This window comes from Manis javanica, chromosome 4, assembly GCF_040802235.1.
Source record: "Manis javanica isolate MJ-LG chromosome 4, MJ_LKY, whole genome shotgun sequence".
In the NCBI taxonomy this organism is placed as follows: Eukaryota; Metazoa; Chordata; class Mammalia; order Pholidota; family Manidae; genus Manis; species Manis javanica.
The window spans coordinates 143,092,288-143,114,005 of record NC_133159.1 but is presented as its reverse complement, the minus strand read 5'-3'; the positions used below and the strand labels follow the sequence as shown (position 1 = coordinate 143,114,005).

The 21,718-nt window shown below is 38.9% G+C and overlaps 1 protein-coding gene across 2 annotated transcripts in view; it reads right to left on the bottom strand.

Moving 5' to 3' along the window:
• Positions 1 to 21,718, bottom strand: part of LRRC37B (leucine rich repeat containing 37B) — a 50,935-nt gene that overhangs the window by 28,195 nt on the left and 1,022 nt on the right. The window contains exons 2-8 of one of the 2 annotated variants that reach the window (XM_073235242.1): positions 20,966 to 21,408; positions 12,564 to 12,635; positions 8,627 to 8,698; positions 5,655 to 5,726; positions 4,783 to 4,863; positions 1,901 to 1,972; positions 1,272 to 1,346 (exon numbers count right to left, since the gene is read on the bottom strand). In XM_073235242.1, the coding sequence (XP_073091343.1) occupies positions 1,272 to 1,346; positions 1,901 to 1,972; positions 4,783 to 4,863; positions 5,655 to 5,726; positions 8,627 to 8,698; positions 12,564 to 12,635; positions 20,966 to 21,372 (851 nt within the window). In that variant the 5' untranslated portion in view covers positions 21,373 to 21,408. Of the gene's footprint in view, positions 1 to 1,271; positions 1,873 to 1,900; positions 1,973 to 4,782; positions 4,864 to 5,654; positions 5,727 to 8,626; positions 8,699 to 12,563; positions 12,636 to 20,965; positions 21,409 to 21,718 lie in introns of those variants that run through there. The other variant, XM_073235243.1, reaches the window with a different exon arrangement.

Sequence of the window (21,718 nt, the reverse complement as noted above, 5' to 3'; positions counted from 1 at the left end):
GTAAGTTGTGTAATAAATTGTCAGAAAGCCCTACAGAAACATTTTTTTAAACTGCAAAGATAAAAAATGAAATTTGACCCTTATCTCACATTATATGTGAAAATGAACTAATAAAAATGGACCACAGATAGACCTAAATTAATTAACCAACAAGTATTCAACTTATTGAAAGAAAACATAAGAGAAAAATCTTTGTGGCTTTGGACTGGCAATGGGTTCCCAGACAAAGATTTCTTAGATAACGCACAAAAAAGGCACAAACCTATAAGAAAACCTAGAGCTAATCAAAATTCAAAGATTAAAGACTTCTGGTCTTCAGAGATACTTTTAATAGAATGAAGACAAGCTGTAACCTGAGAGAGGATATTTGCTAAACACATATCTGAGAGAGAGGACTTTTTTCAGAATATATAAAGCACTCTTAAAACTCAACAGTAAGATAAATATCCAATTAAAAAATAGATTTGAACAGACATGCCATTAAGGAAGATGTCTGCACATGTATAGACAACATCATCAGAGATTAGAGATCTATTAGAGAAATGCAAATCAAAACCACAATGAGACACAACCACACACCTCCAAGAAAGGCTAACATTTGTAAAACACTGAATATAAGGATCAGGTGAAGATGTGGAGCAACAGTCAACTCTCATGCACTGCTTTCTGGAATGCAAAATGGTGCAGCTACTTTAGAAAACAGCTTAGCAGTTTCTTCAAAAGTTAAATACATACCTAGCATATGATGCAGCAAAAACATGTTCACACAAAGACGTGAGTGTGAATGTTTGTCATAGCTCTTTATAGCCCAAACTAGAAACAACTCCAATGTTCGTTAATTGATGACTGGTATGGAACTCTACTCAGCAGTAAAAAGGATGGACAGCTGTAACAACATGGATGACTCGCAAAAAGATTATGCTAAGTAAAAAGAGCCAACACAAAAGGTTACATGCGATATGAGTTCATTGAGAAGACCTGGAAATGGCAAAAACTGCAGGGATGAAAATCAGACTGGTGGTGGCCAGGCGCTGGTGGTGGGAGGAGGGGTTTGCCTGCAAACGGCCATGAGGGGCCTTTTTGTAGTCACATGGGTTCTGCATTTCGTATGGTGGTGGTTACATAATTATACATTTGTTAAAATTCATCAAACTGTACACTTAGCCAATTTTATTACATGAAAATCATACTTCAATAAGCCTGACTTAATAAAATAATTAAAGTTTAAAAAATCCACTAAGTGAAAATAAATACAAGAAAAATCAACTTACAGTTTTTCTAACTTGGGGCTCATCATGACAATGCTCTCAACTGTTTTAAGTGTCACTTGGGTTTTTCCCATGTCTCTGAAGTAAAGAGCACAAACGTTTATGATACGAACTCAAAGACAAAAGCCCTATACTTAAAAAGATACTTAATGACACATTATTACTTCAGTTTTGGCTTTTCTGTCTAGCCAGCACGAGTTTATCTGCCACAGATGATAATTCCAGAGAGAAATTATGGAAGAAATTTAAAAATTAATGACGTTGGCCCTGAACACTATGATCTTTTTGTCATTGCCCTGCTTCTCATTCTCACCTGCACCCACCACTCTAGATTACTTACTTTTTCTAAATACACCGCATTCCTCTTTGCTTTCTGGGATAAGTTATATTTCTACGTGCATCTGCACATTCCATATCTATGTGCGTTCTTCAGCACCACTCTCTTTCTCTGATAGCTTGTCTTGCACATATACATTCTTTCTTAATCCTTTCTTTGTCCAAAACTCTTATTTCAATAACCCAGGTAAAATTAAAATTACTCTTTTTTAGCCAAAATGCAAAATACTTAATCGTTGATGAAAGTAAAAGAGCAGAAATCATCTCATAAACCATGAGATTGTTGCAATACTTACAAATATTTTAATGCTCTCAATTTGAAAAAATAAGAATCTTCAACAGTTGTCAGAGGATTAAGACTGAGATTTCTGAAAAAATGCAATGGAAGTAAAATTATCTGCATTTGACGAGACTTGCATTCATTTTTTTTTTTGGTATAGGACTTAAAGGTTATAAGAAAAAATCGTTATCTGTCTTTACCTATAAATCACACTTAGAGTCTGTAAAGCACTCTTGCTTTGGGAACTACCTACCTAGCTCTCTAGATGATAAAGGGGAGAAGAGAAAGAGGAAAAACACAGAAAAAAGTGGAAAGCAAAAACTTTTCAGATTGAGAATCCCACAAAGTGATTATGCTGGGAGGAAATCCCCTTCTTCTGAAGGAAATGGTATTCCTAGGTCCTCCATAATCCAAGGTGCTTTTCTTTCAGTTCTGGAAATTAAAACAGTTCCACAGTTTAAACCACGCAGTGACAGCAGGACCAGTTCCTTGCTTTTCGATCCAAAGAGACAGGGATAAACCTGAGAGGAGGCAGTAAAACCCCTGCTCCCGTCACAGCCTTGGCTACACTGGCACACAATCACCTGTTCACTTGTCAGTCTCCTGGATTGTCAGCTCCTTGACGGCAGGGACCACACTTTACTGTCAGTGTCACTCCTGTGCCTGACATGGTGCCTGGTGTTTACTAGGTATTTAATAAAAGTTTTTTGAATAAATAAATAACATTTTGCTTACACATCAATATAATGAACAAATTCATTTTTGATGCAAATTTTTATTCCAAAATGCTGAGATTTTCTTCTCAATTCTTTAAAACAAACAACAGACCAAAAAAAAAAAAAAAAACAGGAAGGAAAAATCTTCTTGTAAATTAACTTTACTCAAGAATCATTAGTACATTTTGCAGAATATTATCACAACTAATATCTATTGGGCGCCAGGCATCTGTGATCAGCTTTTCACATTTAATCGTCACAATAACCTTGTGTGATACATATTATTATTATTATTACCCCATTTTACAAGGAAGGAAACTGAGGAGGTAAACAGAGGTTATATAACTTGTCCTAAATCATCAAGCTAGTACTAAGAAGCAGAGCTGAAATCTGAACTCAGCTCTGGTTCCAAAGCCTGGGTTTAACTTGTATGGGAGAAAGGGATTTAAGACACCTTTTACTCTAACCTCAATTTTGACGGCACTAAATATAGAAATACCTTTTCGAACTTGATCTACCCATCCGGGAAACCTCTATGAGAATTACATTTTCTCTTTTTATTCCTTTTCCCTAACCACCTCCCATGCTTAAATATCTAATTATCCTGTGGTCTTTGAGACTTTAGAGATTTAAAACCATGTTGCAGGAGAGAAAATGATGGAGTAAGGGCATCTGAAAATTTATCCTATAAAAGTAATGACGACAACAACAACAACAACAACAAAAAACTAGCAGAAATGGCCAAACCAGCTTTTTCCAAACTCTGGATATTTAATCAGTGGGCTTACAGCAATGTGGGGAGAATTTATTCAAGAAAAACATTAATTTCTCTACAAACAGTGAGATCTGTGCTGCTTTAACTTCTCCTAGACCTTTGCTCTCCATCCAGTGGTAGCTTTGAAAAACAGCCTGAGTTCCTTCAGAGCCTCCTTCCCAATGACTTGTCTCCGTGTTACTGTCTGGTGGTGCCCTGGAGGACCTTCCCTGAAAGGCTTGTCTTTGACCTGACTGGGAGCTGCCTAGTGCTATAAGCCTCTCCTCAGAGGGCATTTTTTAAAACAATTACAGGTAAATGGTTTAATGTGGTAGGTGTGTGAGGTAGTGGACAAAAAACAGCCGAACAAAAAAGCTTAAAAGGACAAGCTGAGGGAGGAGATGTTCATAGAGACTTTGAACGGCTCCACCACATTCCTGGGAAACTGGAAGCCCATGACACATATTCCTAAGAATCTAGAAAAAAACCGTTAGCACTAATCAATGAGGTCAGCAGGGTTGTGGAAGACAAAATCAGTAAGCAAAAATTAGCTGTATTTCTGTACACTAGCAGTGAACAATCCAAAAATGAAATTGAGAAAACAATTCCAAGTCTAACAGCATCACAAAGAATAAGTCTTAGGAAAAAATTCAGCCAAAGAAACACAAGATTGATTCACTGAAAACTATGAAACCCAGTGATTTGCCTGTGTCACAGAGAACTCGGCTGTGCCACAGAGCACTCAAGCAAAAGGGAGGAAAACCCCCATTTCTTATTGGATAGTCAGTAAAGAAAGTATATGGAATGAGGCTACAGCAATGTATTTTCTTTATGACTATTTTGCACATGACAGCTTAACACAAACATGTTTTTCCATTCCTCAAAGGTTCCTACTGCTCACAGATAATGCACATCAGAGTTGAACACAGTTTGAAAGGTATTTTTCTGGGTGACTGGGGAGAGAAGATCCGTGTGGCAAGTTTTCAGAACTCCTTTCATTTAAAAGAAACTGATGGCTGAGGAAGCACCGACACCAGTTGCTCCCTGGAGAACTTTGTGCTGAACCTAGTTCTTTCAGCGCTGTGTTCCAAGAGCAGGAAACAGTTAGGTTCAGAAGTGGAACTGTGAGACCCACCCACCAAGGAGAGCGTCACAGTCGTGGATCCCCGTGACAATGCTGGCGTGGGTGTTACATGCTGGAGTGCTGTTGTTGCCTGTGCAAAAGATCAGGAAAGCGGAGCCTGCCATGTATGACTCAGACATGTCTCTTGGCCCCTCTCTCTGTACCTTCCTTTCCTCATTGCAAAAAAATGGATCTTAACACAATTTTTCAGAGCTCATACTGAGCTTACCCGCAGCTAACCAGTAACTGTATCATGTTTTTACACATCATTTTTTTTACACATATTCATCTTCTATTTCACTTACAATGTGTGTAAGAACTGCATTCCATGCCAGGCCTGAAATGTTCCAAAGCTCACTTCTGTAATTAGATTGCAACCAAGATTTCTACAAAAAAAATATGCAAGAAAAAGAAGAAAAATATTATTTCAGAACATTTACCCCTTGGCAGGGATTCTAATCTGTATATGATGAAACATAACCTCAATACTTCCTCGTACACTAAAGAAATCTCACTATGGAAGATATTTGTTTTATTTTTAACATTTGTATAAAAAAACGATTGTCTGTCAAGTACACTTGTTTTATAAAAAAGAGAAAGATGGATTAGTAATTGACATCTAGGTTTTTTCCTGGTATCAGTGGTATTATTACAGAAAATATGAATAAAATAAAATATATTTGTATGAAAGATTTATACTTTCATGTTTACACATGTATTGCTAGATACAAAGGAATAAGTGCTCAAAACACACTCTTCTAAGTGATCCTTAATTCTCTAGAAAAGGGTTCCATGACTGCACTGTTGACATCTTGGGCAGAATAATCCTTGTGGGCGCTGTTCTGGGCACTGTAGGCTATTGAGCAGCATCTCCGGCCTCAGCCCCCCAGATGCCAGCAGCATAGCTGCAGTTCTGACAACCGAAATGTGTCCCGACACGGCCTAGTGTCTCCTGGGCACAAAATCATCCTACTTGAGAACCCCTGCTCTAGAATCAGTCACTCGGATTGATATGATAATTCTTATACCAGGATTTCTTAGACACAAAAAGGATGTGGCCACATAATTTTAGTAGCTCTCCATTTAAAATATTTCAATTTTCAAAATGAATAACAAAGAGGTTTACAATTAAGTTTATAAAAATTACAAACATAATTAATTTGTACTTGTAACTTACATAAACTGCAGAAAAGGTAGTGATTCGAATGTACGTCTTTCAATAGATTGTATTTCATTGCAGGATAAATCTCTAGAAAAATGAAAAGGAAAAGGAAAAATATTGTCTCAGCTATCAGATATCTAATTAACAGAGATAACTAGTAGAGGTTAGAATAGTCACATTGAATAAGTAACTCTTATCTAAACTCTACACGTTAGAAATTATGTGAACCTTCCAGAGCCCCTATCCCTGCCCTCACCTAAGTCTCACTTTCATTATCTTCGTAAATAAAATATACAACCATAGATCTTGAGAGATTGTTGAGATAATCCTTCCTGAGAGCAGAAGGACTGATTAGATCAACTTTTGTGGTCCCATCAAATTCCATAGTAGGAGCTCAAAAGTTTTTATCTCCATATATAATTTCCAATATTGAAAGGAATATTCTCACATTTACAAACCTTTCTGGTTTTATTCTTTCTAGGCCATTTCAACACCAGAAAAAAAATAAAAGATGTCTTTCACATAATTTGAAAGGAAGTTACTCCTCTAACTAATAGTTGCTTTAAACCAATTCAGAATTATACTTTCTATTATTTTAATGGTAGCTCCTTTTTGGTTTCCATTGCTTTAATATTCCATGAATTTAACTGCTTCAGTTGCACAGTGGTGGGACAAAAAAAACAGCAACATGGTGTTGGATTTTTATTTTAAATCACTCACTCTTGACTGTTACAGGTGACTCTCTTATTTCCATTGATTCAGGCTTAATCCCTCACTTTTCACCTAGATGCGTATTAACTCTTCTGAAGGGTATGCCTGCCTCTGGTTCACTCCTTTCTAATCTGTCCTGCACAAAGTCACCACATTAACTCTCCATGAGTGGTTCTCAAACACCAGCATCGCCTGGGAATTTATCAAAGATGTAAATTCTCAGCCCTACTCAGGACCAACTGAATCAGTAACTGTGGGTGGGTGCTTGGGCTGTGAGAAGCCCTCCAAGTGATCTTCCAGCAGGCTGAAGTTTGTCCTGGAGTGCTGCCGAGATAGCATGACAGCTTGTTACCCTTGGCTTGGCCTTCAAAGCCCCAGAAGGTCTCGCCCTAACACCCGATGTACTCTATAGGACAAGCTATTTTTCCCGTGTGCTGCCTTTCTGCCACTCTTCTTTTGCAAACTTATTCTTCCCAAGATGTCTGTCTGACGATACCCAAAAGCCCCTCAAGCTGTTGCCCTAACAGCATTGCTCTTGTAGCATCTTTTTTACCACCTTGAAGTCTTTTTCCCCACTTTTGTGCTCCCTGAACAATTCATACCTCTCACTGCCCACATCCATTTCCTCTTCTTAATATAGTTATTTTCACATCCATTTCCTCTGAGCATAAACTTCCTTCTTACGTACCTTCGCTGTCTACCATTTTTAAAACTGATGCATGGACATAAACTCAAATATTTATAAAATGAATGAAGAGCTGGGGAGTAGAAGAAAAGTGATCATTTAAAAATAAATGGCTTTTCAAATAGCTCCCTCTTCTGTGCCTCCGCAGCACTTTGTCATTCAATCAGTGCCTATGCACAGTGATCATAAGACAGTAGGAACCCTGTCTTACCATCTTTGTGCCTGTAATATGAGGCACAGTGGTTGTCATATTCTTTTTTGGCTTTTTTATCAATTGGCATTTTTTTAAAGTAATGAGCATACTTATGAGAATGAAATACTTAGCTTACAAAATATTTTATAAAAGAAGTAATGAAGGGCCTAATCCACTGAGCAGTTATTTCATTTGTGTTTGCAAGGTTTGGAGCCCAGATGGCAGAGGTACCTAAGATCAATACAAAAGTGTCCCTTATGGCTTGGAAGGTTTGAAAACTCAAGGGACTATTTTTATTGTCATGTGAGGCCCTTTACATCCGATTCCCTTAAGCTTCTATTTTGCAAGAAGAATCTGTTTGCAAAAGAGCATCATTAATTAGGGTAATAAGGATGACATATACAGTTCTGCATGCTAAAGACAAAGAATAAACATTGAGCTTTTATAGCAACAGAGTATCTGCTTACTTCCAAACAAAAAGAAGTACTATGCAGGCATTACTTACTTGACAATGAGACTGGTGCCAATTAGTTGGTAATTAGAGAAGTTAGGGCCATTTCTAATATGCTTATTTAGTGTCAATGTAAACATTTCCAACTATAGCAGTTAATCACCAATTCAAACATCTGTTTTTAATATTGGTACCATCCCTGCACTGAAATCGTAAACACCAGTCTCTTCTCTTGGTAGCTATGTTCTTGATAATGTTGTTTACATAATTCTTCTGCCTAAGTACTTAATGTTTTGATGTTAATTTAGATTAAATTATAAAAATATTCTGGGTTAATGGCATTCAAGTTAATGTAAATATTCTATATTTTCTTGTCTTTGAAGTGACAATATGACGTTCACTTTAATTCCTCTCATCTCACTAAACCAACTTTTACAAATCTTTCCTGTGAAGGCCTGAAAGTAAATATTGTAGGCTTTTCAGGATACGTGGAGTCTCTGTTGCATATTTTTCTTTCTTTCTTTTCTTTTTTCCTTTTATGCCCCTTGAAAAATGTAGAAATCACTCTTAAGGGCTGTATAAAAATGGACCATGGGCTGGATTTGATCCACAGGCCATAAACTAAATGTTAATATAAACAGAGGGCATAGGAACACTTATATAACAAGGCTCCTATGGGTGTCTATAATTGCTCAGACCTCATTACCACTTTTCCTCTGTAACTGAAGGGTTTTTCTATCTGTATCTTGTCCACATGATCAAAAAATTGAAAACACATAGGAGGTATTTAATGCTAGAGAGTGGCTAGCACCCTCCCTGCACAGACGTACAGAATTATAAATTTTTATTGTTGGGAGAAATTATAGAACTTGTCTAATTTAAACTCTTATTTATGTTATAGATAATATAACTAAAAGCTCATAAATAAATGTGAGTAAGTAACTTACAAATACTGGAGGGGTAGCAGGCCTTCCAATGAGTCTTTATGTAATTCACTCAACTGATTGTCACTGAGAATTCTGAAAAATGGAAAGGTTACTTCTGAATCAAAATGCAAAATAATTAAAATGATTTACTGTACAGGACTATTTTCTACATGAGTGGGAGACCTGGGTAATGATAATGGTACCACCTAAACAACCTAATTCTTATTTAATTTAGGGATGGTGATCTCTGCTCTGTTTTCATTCACATCTTTCCTGTCATGTCCTCCTCTGTGTCCCTCTCTCTTCATCACACACACACACACACACACACACACACACACAACTCTCCACTCCAAACACCAAAATATGTATTTAGTACCTACTCTCTCGATCCCCAAGTCTCGTTTAGAACCCAACTGTGGGTGGCACCATCGTCAGCAGAACTGCCATTTCCTCCCACTCTCTTTGCCTGAACCTTATTATGGGAGCCCCACACAGAACTATGTCAAGGCTGCAAGTGAAGCTGTTCAATCCCCTCCACCACTAAAAATATTGTTTCGGGGAACTAAAAAGTGCATTAAAATACACATAAGAAAAATGTCCCATTTAATACAGCAGCAGACTCACAGACTCTGAGAAGGGTCTAGCAGTTACTAAAGAGGAGGTGTGGGGAAGGCTGGGTGCGGAGGGATGGAGAAGGGGATTGAGGGGTACTATGATTGGTACACATGGTGTGTGTGGAGGTCACAGTGAATACAGTGTAGCACACAGAAGACAAGTAGTAAACAATGTTTTTCATGTGATATCTTCATCAGAGTGTATACCAATGATACCTTGATAAAAAAGTTAAAATGTCCATGTTAATAATTATGAAGCAAATACCCATGTAACACCATTCATGTCAAGAACACTGTCAGCATCCCAGAAGCCCTCAGTGTGCCCCTTTCCCAACAAACTGCTCTCTGACCCACTAGAGGTAACCACTGTCCTGACTTTTTAACTCATTTCCCTGCTTTTGGAATGTGGTCTTACCTTTGAGGTGCCAGCCATAAGCAACATAGTGCAGTCTTGCCTCTTCTTGAACTTAGTATATAAATGGAATCATATTATATATGTATTACTTTCTACACTGCTTCTTTCATTCAACCTTACCTTGTAAATTCATTCTATTGTCACATGCCCCTGAGGTTGGTTCACTTTAATGCCTAGAGTTACATGCTCGTCTACATGTGGCTACTGAGTATTTGAAAGTGGCTGGTGTGACTGAGAACCTGAATTTTAATTTAATTAATTTTAACTATTTTAAAAATTAAATTAGAAACTGATATTTGATGCAGTTATTGGAAAACATTTCAGTATTCTGCAATAACTCGGGCATATGATACTATTTTTCCAACTGTAAATTTTATGAAATCTAAAGAGAGACCAAGTAACTTCTGATAAAAATCTTGCAACTAAACTGAGATTTTACAGAGTTAGTAGGGAAAAAAGAATATAAATGCGTAAGTTTCATACCAATTGCAGGTAGAAATTAAAATACTTTGGATATTTTAAAGACAGAAAAAATGCAGACTATCTTAATGTATAGAATGATTACATGTTGAAATAATAATATTTTGGACATAAGGTTTAAATAAAATGCCTTCACATTACATCTGTTTCTTTTTACTTTTATTTTTTAAGTGGCTACCAGAAAATTTAAGATAACTTACGTGCCTTGCATTATGTTTCTAAAGAATAATATTCCATTGTATAACTATGCTAGACTTTATTTATTCACTCTACTGTTGAGGGATATAAAGATTTTTCTAGCTTTCGTTAGTACAAACAATGCTGCTTTAAACTATCTTATACTTCTATTTTGATATGCATTTGCCTGAGTTTCCCTAGGATCCAGCGGGGGTACAAAACTGTTCTCCTAAGAAGTTGTGCTATTTCAAGTTGGCAAATGGGAAAATGCCAAGCCTCTACTCCTCCAACCACCAGCTAAATCCCTAAGAATGATGGAAAAGACATGATTAAAAACTCCACAACCTTACTGCAAAGTGTGGGAGCAGCTCCACACATGCTTCTCTACCAGAAATGGCCTGGAATTACCCACAGGGTGACGAGCTGAAATGCTGCTGCAGGAGCAGGGGCAGCACGTGGCCCCAAATCCTTCCTCCTCAGGCCAGAGAGCAAAGGGCGTTTTCCTCCAGGTAGGAGCATCCGTGCTCAACGGGCCAGGGGCCCAGAACCTGGGGGAAAGGTGGGTGCTCTGTCTAGCCACCAGAAGCCACCTCCCACCTCCTCTGACTTTCAGGGACTCCTTTAGGAATAACAAGCCCCAGCAGCTCAAGTCACCTCTGTCCGAGAGCCAGGAAACACAGGCAGGAGAATCTCAACTCAAAGACGAACTGCACTCAGGAATGACCAAATGACAAAGAAAGCCAGCTCCATTATGGAAAGAAAACAAAAGCAAATGAGCTGATAGCCAATGAACCAGAGCGAAGAGAGGGAGCACGAGAGGACTTTAGAATGGCATAACTGATATCCTGAGTCAGAGAGTGCGTCCATGAAAAAGAATCAACTCAGGATTACATGAATGAAGAGTGTTATTATTAATAATAATAAAAACCCTCAATATATGCGCCTTTGACGAATAAATTAGAAAACAGAGATCCTGCCAATGATTTCTCCAGAATGCAGAATGAAGGGAACAGGAATAATCCACAGACAAGCCTGACACCTGAGTTTGCCCACGAATGTTCACGCCTTTGCTTCACCTAGTCCCACAGGAAAGACAACCTGCTGGGCAGGATGGTTCGCACCCATTTCTTCACACCTGATGAGCAGGAAAGTATACAGCCAGTGTCTCCCAGAGTGGAGCAAGGGAGTGATAAGAGATACACCACAGAAGAAAGTCTTCAAGATTTCAAAAGCAAATGTCCCTTCCCTGGGAATCACCTTCCTGGGAGGTAATACTAACAGTTTTACATCCTTCAAGCACCTTGGGGATCTGAGAACATGCTATGTTGCTTTGTGAACTATTTCCACCAAGTTCTGCATATAAACATTCTGCTTTCCCTCACAGGGTCTGTTAGTCACATATTGATATGAATTCCACCTCATAGATTAATTCCTTTCTCATAGCTTACAATAATTCAATTACTACCACCTGGAAACTCTGCATCTGAAAGCAAGGGCAATCTCTGTTGATTAGAGTATAAATTGCACAACCATTTTAAGGGCAATTCAAATTTTCTACCTACACAGTCTTAATCCCAACAATTCCACTTATAGATATCTCTTTTATGGAGATACTTGTTCATGTTGACAAAGATGCGAGTACAAGGATATTCATTGGAGCGATGCATGTGACAAGAAAACAACAGAATCTAAGCATCCAGCAACACAGGAAGTATTAACTGTGATAAATCTGTACCATAAAATATTATGCAGGAGTTTAAATAAATGGGGTAGCCTTCTATGTAGTGGGAAGAAATCTAAATCGTGTCAAAAAGTGAAAGCATTCAGTCATAGGATGTTACCCTTCATGTAGAAAAGGTAAGAAAATCACACAACAAACCTATTTTGCTATCTGTAAATACTTATGTAGACAAATGCATGGAAAAATATCTGGAAGGATATATACTAAATTCAGAGTAGTGGTAACCTCAGTGGTGAGGGGTTAGGGCACACGGAAGGTTTTCACTCTTCCTGTTATTTCATTTTTATATATCGAGAACATGATCATGTGTTCCTTGCATACTGGAAAGTAAGTTTAAGTTGACCCTTAAAGAGAACCCACCAAATTTAATTTCTGAAATAAACATAGAATTGCAATAGTAGAGGTCGATTTGAGATACTGAGAGGGAAATACCTTTTCTCAGAACTTCTGACCTCAAAACTCTTGACCAAGAAACATGTTACAATACAGTTAGTTTTTTGTGTTCATATTTGGAGAGAATATACTCACAGTTTCTCAACCCAAGTGTATGACTTCCATGTATTTTCTTCAACGTAAGAAATAGAGTTTCCTTGGAAATTTCTGTGAAGAAACACAGTGCATATCCTTCAATAGAGAGGAAAAGAAGGAACAGAATAAGCAAAAGAATCATGGCAACCTTATCATGGCAACCAGGGGAATATTCAAATGCAGAAAATACCAGCTTTCCAGTGTCCACAGCTATCAGCTTCCCAGTTTACACAGCTAATAAAGATAAAACACGGGGCACAAATAATAGGGCATATCCTCAGAAACTGAACTTCCTATCTGTCCAACTTCTTGGGCAGATAATGCCAGTTAATTACCTTGAAAGTGTTTTTTCCTAAAATCACCTAGGTATCTCAAATGACTCCTTCCAAAGAGAAAACGATAAACAACTAAACAGAAAAAATGGCAAAAATTTATCATCAACAATAAATATAAAGAAACACTATGATTTCTTTATAAACCAAATACTTGGCTCAGTGCCCACTGTTGAGATCTCTCCAGTTGTTAGAAGGAGAAGGGCAATTAGAATTTAGAGGGACTAATATGGAAAGATCTCTCAGAGACAGTGCCTAGGGAAACTCACAAATCACCCAGCAAGGAGTAATGTACTATCTCCCTGGGGGGAAGTGCAAAGGGAAGAGCCTGGAAGGGAGGACACACAGCAAAATGGTAACAGGAGTTCTCTTATGGGCAGTAGGCAGGGTGGAGTGGGATTTCCACATTTTATCCTATTTACTTCTGTGCCTTTTCTCTTTTTTTAAACACGGAGAATGTATCCATAAATTACCTGTGCTTAGAAGAAGCTGTTAAATGCTTGACATTCAGTTTCAACCACTAACTCTCTGGATGACTTTCAATCTTTCCCTTTAGCTTCTCTTCCCTCAGCAACAAGTTCCCTATTTTTCAGGGCAGTCAGAAATAGCTCAGATACCTGTCTGCTCCTCTGCCTAGTGGAAATTTCCACCCAACCAGAAGCCTTCTGCGTGCCTTAAACTCACCAAGAAAAGGCACCTACAACTGAACTCGTCTCTCGCAAACCGGCTCTCCTTCCCAGCTGCTGTATTTCCCCCTGTTCTACCACCATCACTCTCCTCATCACCCAGGACAGAAACTTTTGAATCCAATTTGATTTTTCTCTTTTCCTGCACATCCCACCCTCCAGCTCTAGTCGGTCACTTAGGAAGTCCTGCTGACTCTTCCTTTGTCGTGCTCTCAGGATTTTCTTTCTACTCCCAGCGCAACCATTCTGATTCAGCCCCTTTTCACTTCACACCTAGGCTTTGCTACTACATCCTGTTTGGTCTCCCTGAATCAAGCTCTCCTCTCTAGATCAGGATACATATGGAATCTAAAACAATCCCCTTGCTTTAATCATTTGTCTCTCTTGCTTGAAAACTTTCAATGGCTCTCCATCCTCATACTGCAACTTTCAAACTCTGATAGCTGAGAGTCAAGGTTTTTCAAAATCTTTCATTGCTTCCTAACCAGTTCTTTACAGCCAGACTGGTCTATGAAATCCTGATCATTCTTGCAGCCATGCCTTGCCTACACTGAACATTTTTTCCCCCTATTTAACAAATTATAGCTACTCTTTAAGTCCCAGCTAAAATTGTCACTTATCCAAAGCGGCTTTCCCTGACCTCCATATCCCAGTGATTACAGGTTCTGGTGAATTACAGTACCTAGAGTCTGTATCTCTTTTAGTATTTAATCATCACCTCCCTTTTAATGCATATTCTTTCTTTCTACCTATCACTGTCATGTTCTGGAGACAATGTTTATACATCTGTGGCTCCCACAGTACTTAGCCCTGGGCTGTACAAAAAATGGGTGCTATATATAAAGAGCCAGAGGAAAAAGTTTTGGACATAACTGAGGGACCAAATAATAACAGTTAACACTCATATATACACTAGGCACATATAGAAGGGCTTTACATGCATTAAGTCATCTAAATCTCACAACAATCTTATGGGATGGTAGCTACCATAATCCTCACTTTAAAGATTAAGAAGTTGAGTCACAAAGCTAATAAATGACAGACCTGTGTTCAAACTCAGGCAGTCTAGCTCCAGAATCTTTACTCTTCACCAGTGAAATGAGGATAGGGACATGTTACTATAAAGAAGATGGTCTAAAAATGATAGGAAGAAATGGGATTAAAGATGGCGGCGTGAGAGGAGAGACAGAGGCTTCCTCCTAAAACTGGATACAATTAGAAAATTTAATTAGTGCAACTAATCCTGAGAGAGCAACAGGAAAGAGGACGGCGTCAGACTGCACACACCTGGAGAAAAGAGCAGAGTAACGTACGAGAACTGTGGCTCTGCCCCCCACCCCATCTCACTGGTGGAGGAAGACAAATGGAGCAGGAAGGGAGTGGAATTCTTGGAACTGCTGAATACCTAGCTCCAGAGATCTGCTCTGGGAGCTTAAACCTACATTTCATGGTGCTTTCATGAGACTTGCATGACTACCGGGTTGGAAAGTTAATACAGGCAGAGTTCCTGGGGAGACTGGGATTCTGGCTGCTTGTGGAAAGCAGGGATCCATATCCGGCTGCTCTGGGACAAAAACTTGTACCTGTGTGACCAGTCCACTGGCTCAGGCAGTGGAGACAGGCACAGTAGCTGGGAGGCGGGGAACAGCTCTTTCCTACCCCCAGGCACCAGTGCCACTCCCCTGTGACCCGCAACTTTGCTTCAGGGGCTCAGCAGCTCCAGAATAGAGCCTCTGGACACTAGAGGGCCCCATATACAAACATGAACCGCCAAAGGAACCTTGTCCAGAGGAAAATTGTTAATACAACTCCCGAGAAAGATATAAATGATGTGGACCTCGTGTCTCTTCCTGAAAGGGGTTCAAAATAAAAATAATCAACATCCTAATGGAGGTATGGAAAGACATCCAAGAACTCAGGAATGAATTCAGGTCAGAGATCCAATCATTGAAGAACATGATGGAGGGTATTAAAAGCAGGCTGGATACGGTGTAGGAGATGATGAATGAAATAGAAACTAGAGAAGAGGAATACAAAGAAGCTGAGGCACAGAGAGAAAAAAGGATCTCTAAAAATGAAAGAATATTGAGAGAACTGTGTGACCAATCCAAGCAGAACAATATTCGCATTATAGGGATACCAGAAGAAAAAGAGAGAGACAAAGGGATAGAAAGTGTCTTTGAGGAGGTAGTTGCTGAAAACTTGCCCAATCTGGGGAAGGAGATAGTCTCTCAGGCAATGGATATCCACAGATCTCACAACACAAGGGACCCAAGGAAGACAACACCAAGACACATAGTAATTAAAATGGGAAAGATCAAGGATAAGGACAGACTGTTAAAAGCAGCCAGAGGCAGGAATAAGACCACATACAAAGGAAAGCCCATCAGACTAACATCAGACTTCTCAGCAGAAACCTTACAGGCCAGAAGGGAGTGCATTGATGTATTTAATGCCATGAAGCAGAAGGCATTAAATTCTGCAACCAAGATTACTTGATCTGGTGAGATTATCATTTAAATTTTAAGGAGGGATTAAACAATTTCTATAAGCAAAAGCTGAGAGAGTTTACCTCCCACAAACCACCTCTGCAGTCTATTTTGGAGGGACTGCTATAGATGGAAGTGTTCCTAGGGTTGGATAGCTGTCACTAGAGGTAGTAATATCATGGTAGGGAGGGTAGAGCAGCTGATTGCAAGGCAAATGCAAAATTAAATTGACTATCCCCAAAGTCAATCAGGGATAGACAAAAAGTACAGAACTTGATACCTAATATATAAAGAATGAAGGAGAAAGAAAACGGAGGAGAAATAGAAAAGAACCTTTAGATTGTGTTTGTAACAGCATACTAAGTGAGTTAAGTTAGACTCTTAGATAGTAAGGAAAGTAACCTGGAACCTTTGGTAACCACAAATCTAAAGCCTGAAATGGCAATAAGTACATACCTATCAATATTCACCCTAAATGTAAATGGACTGAATGCACCAATCAAAAGACATAGAGCCCTGAATGGATAAAAAAAAAAAAACAAGACCCATCTATATGCTGCTTACCAGAGACTCACCTGAAACCCAAAGACATGCACAGACTAAAAGTCAAGGGATGGAAAAAGATATTTCATGGAAACAATAGGGAGAGAAAAGCAGGTGTGCCAGTACTAGTATCAGACAAAATAGACTTCAAAACAAAGAAAGTAACAAGGGATAAAGAAGGACATTACATAATGATAAAGGGCTCAGTCCAACAAGAGAATATAACCATTATAAATATATATGCACCCAACACAGGAGCACCAGCATATGTGAAACAAATACTAACATAACTAAAGGAGGAAATAGTATGCAATGCATTCATTTTAGGAGACTTCAACACACCATTTACTCCAAAGGACACATCCAACAGACAGAAAATAAGTAAGGACACAGAGGCACTGAACAACACACTAGAACAGATGGACCTAATAGACATCTATAGAACTCTGCACCCAAAAGCAACAGGATACACATTCTTCTCAAGTGCACATGGAATATTCTCCAGAATAGACCACATACTAGGCCACAAAAAGAGTCTCAGTAAATTCAAAAAGCTTGAAATTCTACCAACCAACTTTTCACACCACAAAACTATAATAAAACTAGAAATACAACTAGAAATAAATTGTACAAAGAAAGCAAAAAGGCTCACAAACACATGGAGGCTTAACAACATACTTCTAAATAGTCAATGGATCAATGACCAAATTAAAATGGAGATCCAGCAATATATGGAAATAAATGACAACAACAACACAAAGCCCCAACTTTTGTGGGATGTAGCGAAAGCACTCTTAAGAGGAAAGTGTATAGCAATCCAGGCATATGTAAAGAAGGAAGAACAAACCCAAATGAATAGTCTAAAGTCACAATTATCAAAATTTGAAAAAGAAGAAATGAGGCCTAAAGTCAGCAGAAAGAGGGACATAATATAGATCAGAGAAGAAATAAACAAAATTGAGAAGGATAAAACAATAGGAAAAATCAATGAAACCAAGAGCTGGTTCTTTGAGAAAAGAAACAAAAGAGATAAGCCTCTAGCCAGACTTATTAAGAGAAAAAGAGAATCAATGCACATCAACAGCATCAGAAATGAGAAAGGAAACATCATGACGGACCCAACAGAAATACAAAGAATTATTAGAGACTACTATGAAAATCTATATGCTAACAAGCTAGAAAACCTAGAAGAAATGGACAACTTCCTAGACAAATACAACCTTCCAAGACTGACCAAGGAAGAAACACAAAATCTAAACACACCAATTACCAGCAAAGAAATTGAAGTGGTAATCAAAAAACAACCCAAGAACAAAACCCCCGGGCCAGATGGATTTACCTCGGAATTTTGTCCGACATACAGAGAAGATATAATACCCATTCTCCTTAACGTTTTCCAAAAAATAGAAGACAAGGGAATACTCCCAAACTCATTCTATGAAGCCAACATCACCCTAATATCAAAACCAGCCAAAGACGACACCAAAAAAGAAAACTACAGACCAATATCCCTGATGAACGTAGATGCAAAAATACTCAACAAAATATTAGCAAACCGAATTCAAAAGTACATCAAAAGGATCATACACCATGACCAAGTGGGATTCATCCCAGGGATGCAAGGATGGTACAACATTTGAAAATCCATCAACATCATCCACTACATAAACAAAAAGAAAGACAAAAACCACACGATCATCTCCATAGATGCTGAAAAAGAATTTGACAAGGTTCAACATCCATTCATGATAAAAACTCTCAGCAAAATGGGTACAGAGGGCAAGTACCTCAACATAATAAAGGCCATATATGATAAACCCACAGCCAACATCATACTGAACAGTGAGAAGCTGAAAGCTTTTCCTCTGAGATCAGGAACAAGACAGGGATGCCCACTTTCCCCACTGTTATTTAACATAGTACTGGAGGTCCTAGCCATGGAAATTAGACAAAACAAAGAAATACAAGGAATCCAGATTGGTAAAGAAGAAGTTAAGCTGTCAGTATTTGCAGATGGCATAATATTGTACATAAAAACCCTGAAGAATCCACTCCAAATAGAACTGATATCGGAATACAGCAAAGTTGCAGGATACAAAATTAACACACAGAAATCTGTGGCTTTCCTATACACTAACAATGAGCCAATAGAAAGAGAAATCAGGAAAACCATTCCATTCACAATTGCATCAAAAAGAATAAAATACCTAGGAATAAACCTAACCAAAGAAGTGAAAGACCTATACCCTGAAAACTATAAGACACTCTAAATAGAAATTAAAGTGGACACTAACAAATGGAAACTCATCCCATGCTCTTGGCTAGGAAGAATTAACATTGTCAAAATGGCCATCCTGCCCAAAGCAATATACAGATTTGATGCAATCCCTATGAAATTACCAATAACATTCTTCAACGAACTGGAACAAATAGTTCAATAATTCATATGGAAACACCAAAGATCCCGAATAGCCAAAGCAATCCTGAGAAAGATGAATAAAGTGTGGGGGAATCTCACTCCCCAACTTCAAGCTCTATTACAAAGCCATAGTAATCAAGACAATTTGGTACTGGCACAAGAATAGAGCCACAGGCCAGTGGAACAGATTACAGACTCCAGACATTAACCCAAACATATATGGTCAATTAATATTCAATAAAGGAGCCATGGACATACAATGGGGAAATGACAGTCTCTTCAACAGATGGTGCTGGCAAAACTGGACAGCTACATGTAAGAGAATGAAACTGGATCACTGTCTAACCCCATATACAAAAGTAAATTCAAAATGGATCAAAGACCTGAATGTAAGCCATGAAACCATAAAACTCTTAGAAAAAAACATTGGCAAAAATCTCTTGGACATAAACATTAGCGACTTCTTCATGAACATATCTCCCCAGGCAAGGGAAACAAAAGCAAAAATGAACAAGTGGGACTATATCAGGCTGAAAAGCTTCTGTACAGCAAAGGACACCATCAATAGAATAAAAGGTACCCTACAGTATGGGAGAATATATTCGTAAATGACAGATCCGATAAAGGCTTGACATTCAAAATATATAAAGAGCTCATGTACCCCAACAAACAAAAAGCAAATAATCCAATTAAAAAATGGGCAGAAGAGCTGAACAGACAGTTCTCCAAAGAAGAAATTCAGATGGCCAACAGACATGAAAAGATGCTCCACATCACTAGTTATGAGAGAAATGCAAATTAAAACCACAATGAGGTATCACCTTACACCAGTAAGGATGGCTACCATCCAAAAGACAAACAACAACAAATCTTGGCAAGGTTGTGGAGAAAGGGGAACCCTCCTACACTGTTGGTGGGAATGTAAATTAGTTCAACCATTGTGGAAAGCAATATGGAGGTTCCTCAAAATACTCAAAATAGACTTACCGTTTGACCCAGGAATTCCACTTCTAGGAATTTACCCTAAGGATGCAGCACTCCAGTTTGAAAAAGACTGATGCACCCCTATGTTTATCACAGCACTATTTACAATCACCAAGAAATGGAAGCAACCTAAGTGTCCATCAGTAGAGAAATGGATAAAGATGTGGTACATATACACAATGGAATATTATTCAGCCATAAGAAGAAAACAAATCCTACCATTTGCAACATGGATGGAGCTAGAGGGTATTATGCTTAGTGAAATAAGCCAAGCAGAGAAAGACAAATACCAAATGATTTCCCTCATCTGTGGAGTATAAGAACAAAAGAAAAACTGAAGGAACAAAACAGCATCAGAATCACAGAACCCAAGAATGGACTAACAGTTACCAAAGGGAAAGAGATTGGGGAGAATGGGAGGGTAGGGAGGGATAAGGGCGGGGAAGAAGAAAAGGTGTATTATGATTAGCATGTATAATGTGGAGGGAGGACAGGAAGGGCTGTGCAACACAGAGAAGACAAGTAGTGATTCTACAACATCTTACTATGATGATGGACAGTGACTGTAATGGGGTTTGTGGGGGGGACTTGGTGTAGGGGAGAGCCTAGTAAACATAATGTTCTTCATGTAATTGTAGATTAATGATAACAACCCAAAAAAATTAAAAAATAATAATGATAGGAAAATGGTAGACTAGAGGTTAAAGACTTAAATGACAGAACTAAATAAAGCGGGTAAGGAAAAAGAATAAGGGCAATTACAAGTAAAAGACTGGAGAAGGGAGAACAATATTAAGAAGAAAAAGGAAGACAAGGAATAGTTAACAAAAGATAAAAACAGAAAATCAGTCAACACAGGGTATGGCAATGAGGGGCCAGGAAGTCCTTGAGGAAAATGCTGCCAGGTCAGGCAGGATACAGAGAACAAACAAAGAGAGGCGGTTCTTACAAGATCATGAAGGTGCCATTGTGAGCCTTGGGCTCTGGCATGGGCACACTCTGGAGCTTCTGCTCTGGGCTGAGACCAACGCATGCCAGCATCTCATCTGTGCAGCTACGGAGCTCACATATGTTGTTTGCGGTGGTGTTCACCACTGAATTCTGAGTCAGTGATGGAAAAGCTGTCTCAGATGGCTCTGGCTGCTGAGGTACGGAAACGTCCAGGTCCCCAGGTGCAGCTGTGACCTGAATCAGGTTTGGACACTGACTGGGAACCTGCCCAGGATGTGGAAGTGTCCCCTGAGGGCGCGCTGAAGGTGGAGCTGGGGCTTCCTCCTGGACTGGAGGCTCAGCCTCTTCAGGAGTGTAGGAAGGCTCAGCCAGGGCTGCCTGCAGGTCTTTGTAGTTCTCATCCATCTCCGGGGGCTCTGGAGGCTGATCCTGGGAATCCACCTGGGGAGAAAAAGATCCAGCCTGCTCAACTTTCTGTCCATGATGAATGGGGACACTTTTCTGGGAGAAAGCTTCAACTTCCACAGTGGCCTCAGGAAGTTGATGTGAGCCACCCAGAAACTCTACAGGTAGCTTCTCCTTAGCATAGACAACATCCCTACTGTGATATAAATAATCATCCTGCAGTTGTTGTTTTAGATGTTTCTCTGCAAATTAGCCTGGAGTTCCAAAACAAATTTTGGTAAGCTGTTGATACTGAGCTAGATATTTCTTTGAGTTTGGAAGTGAAGCAATAAACCTTGCTGGTTTT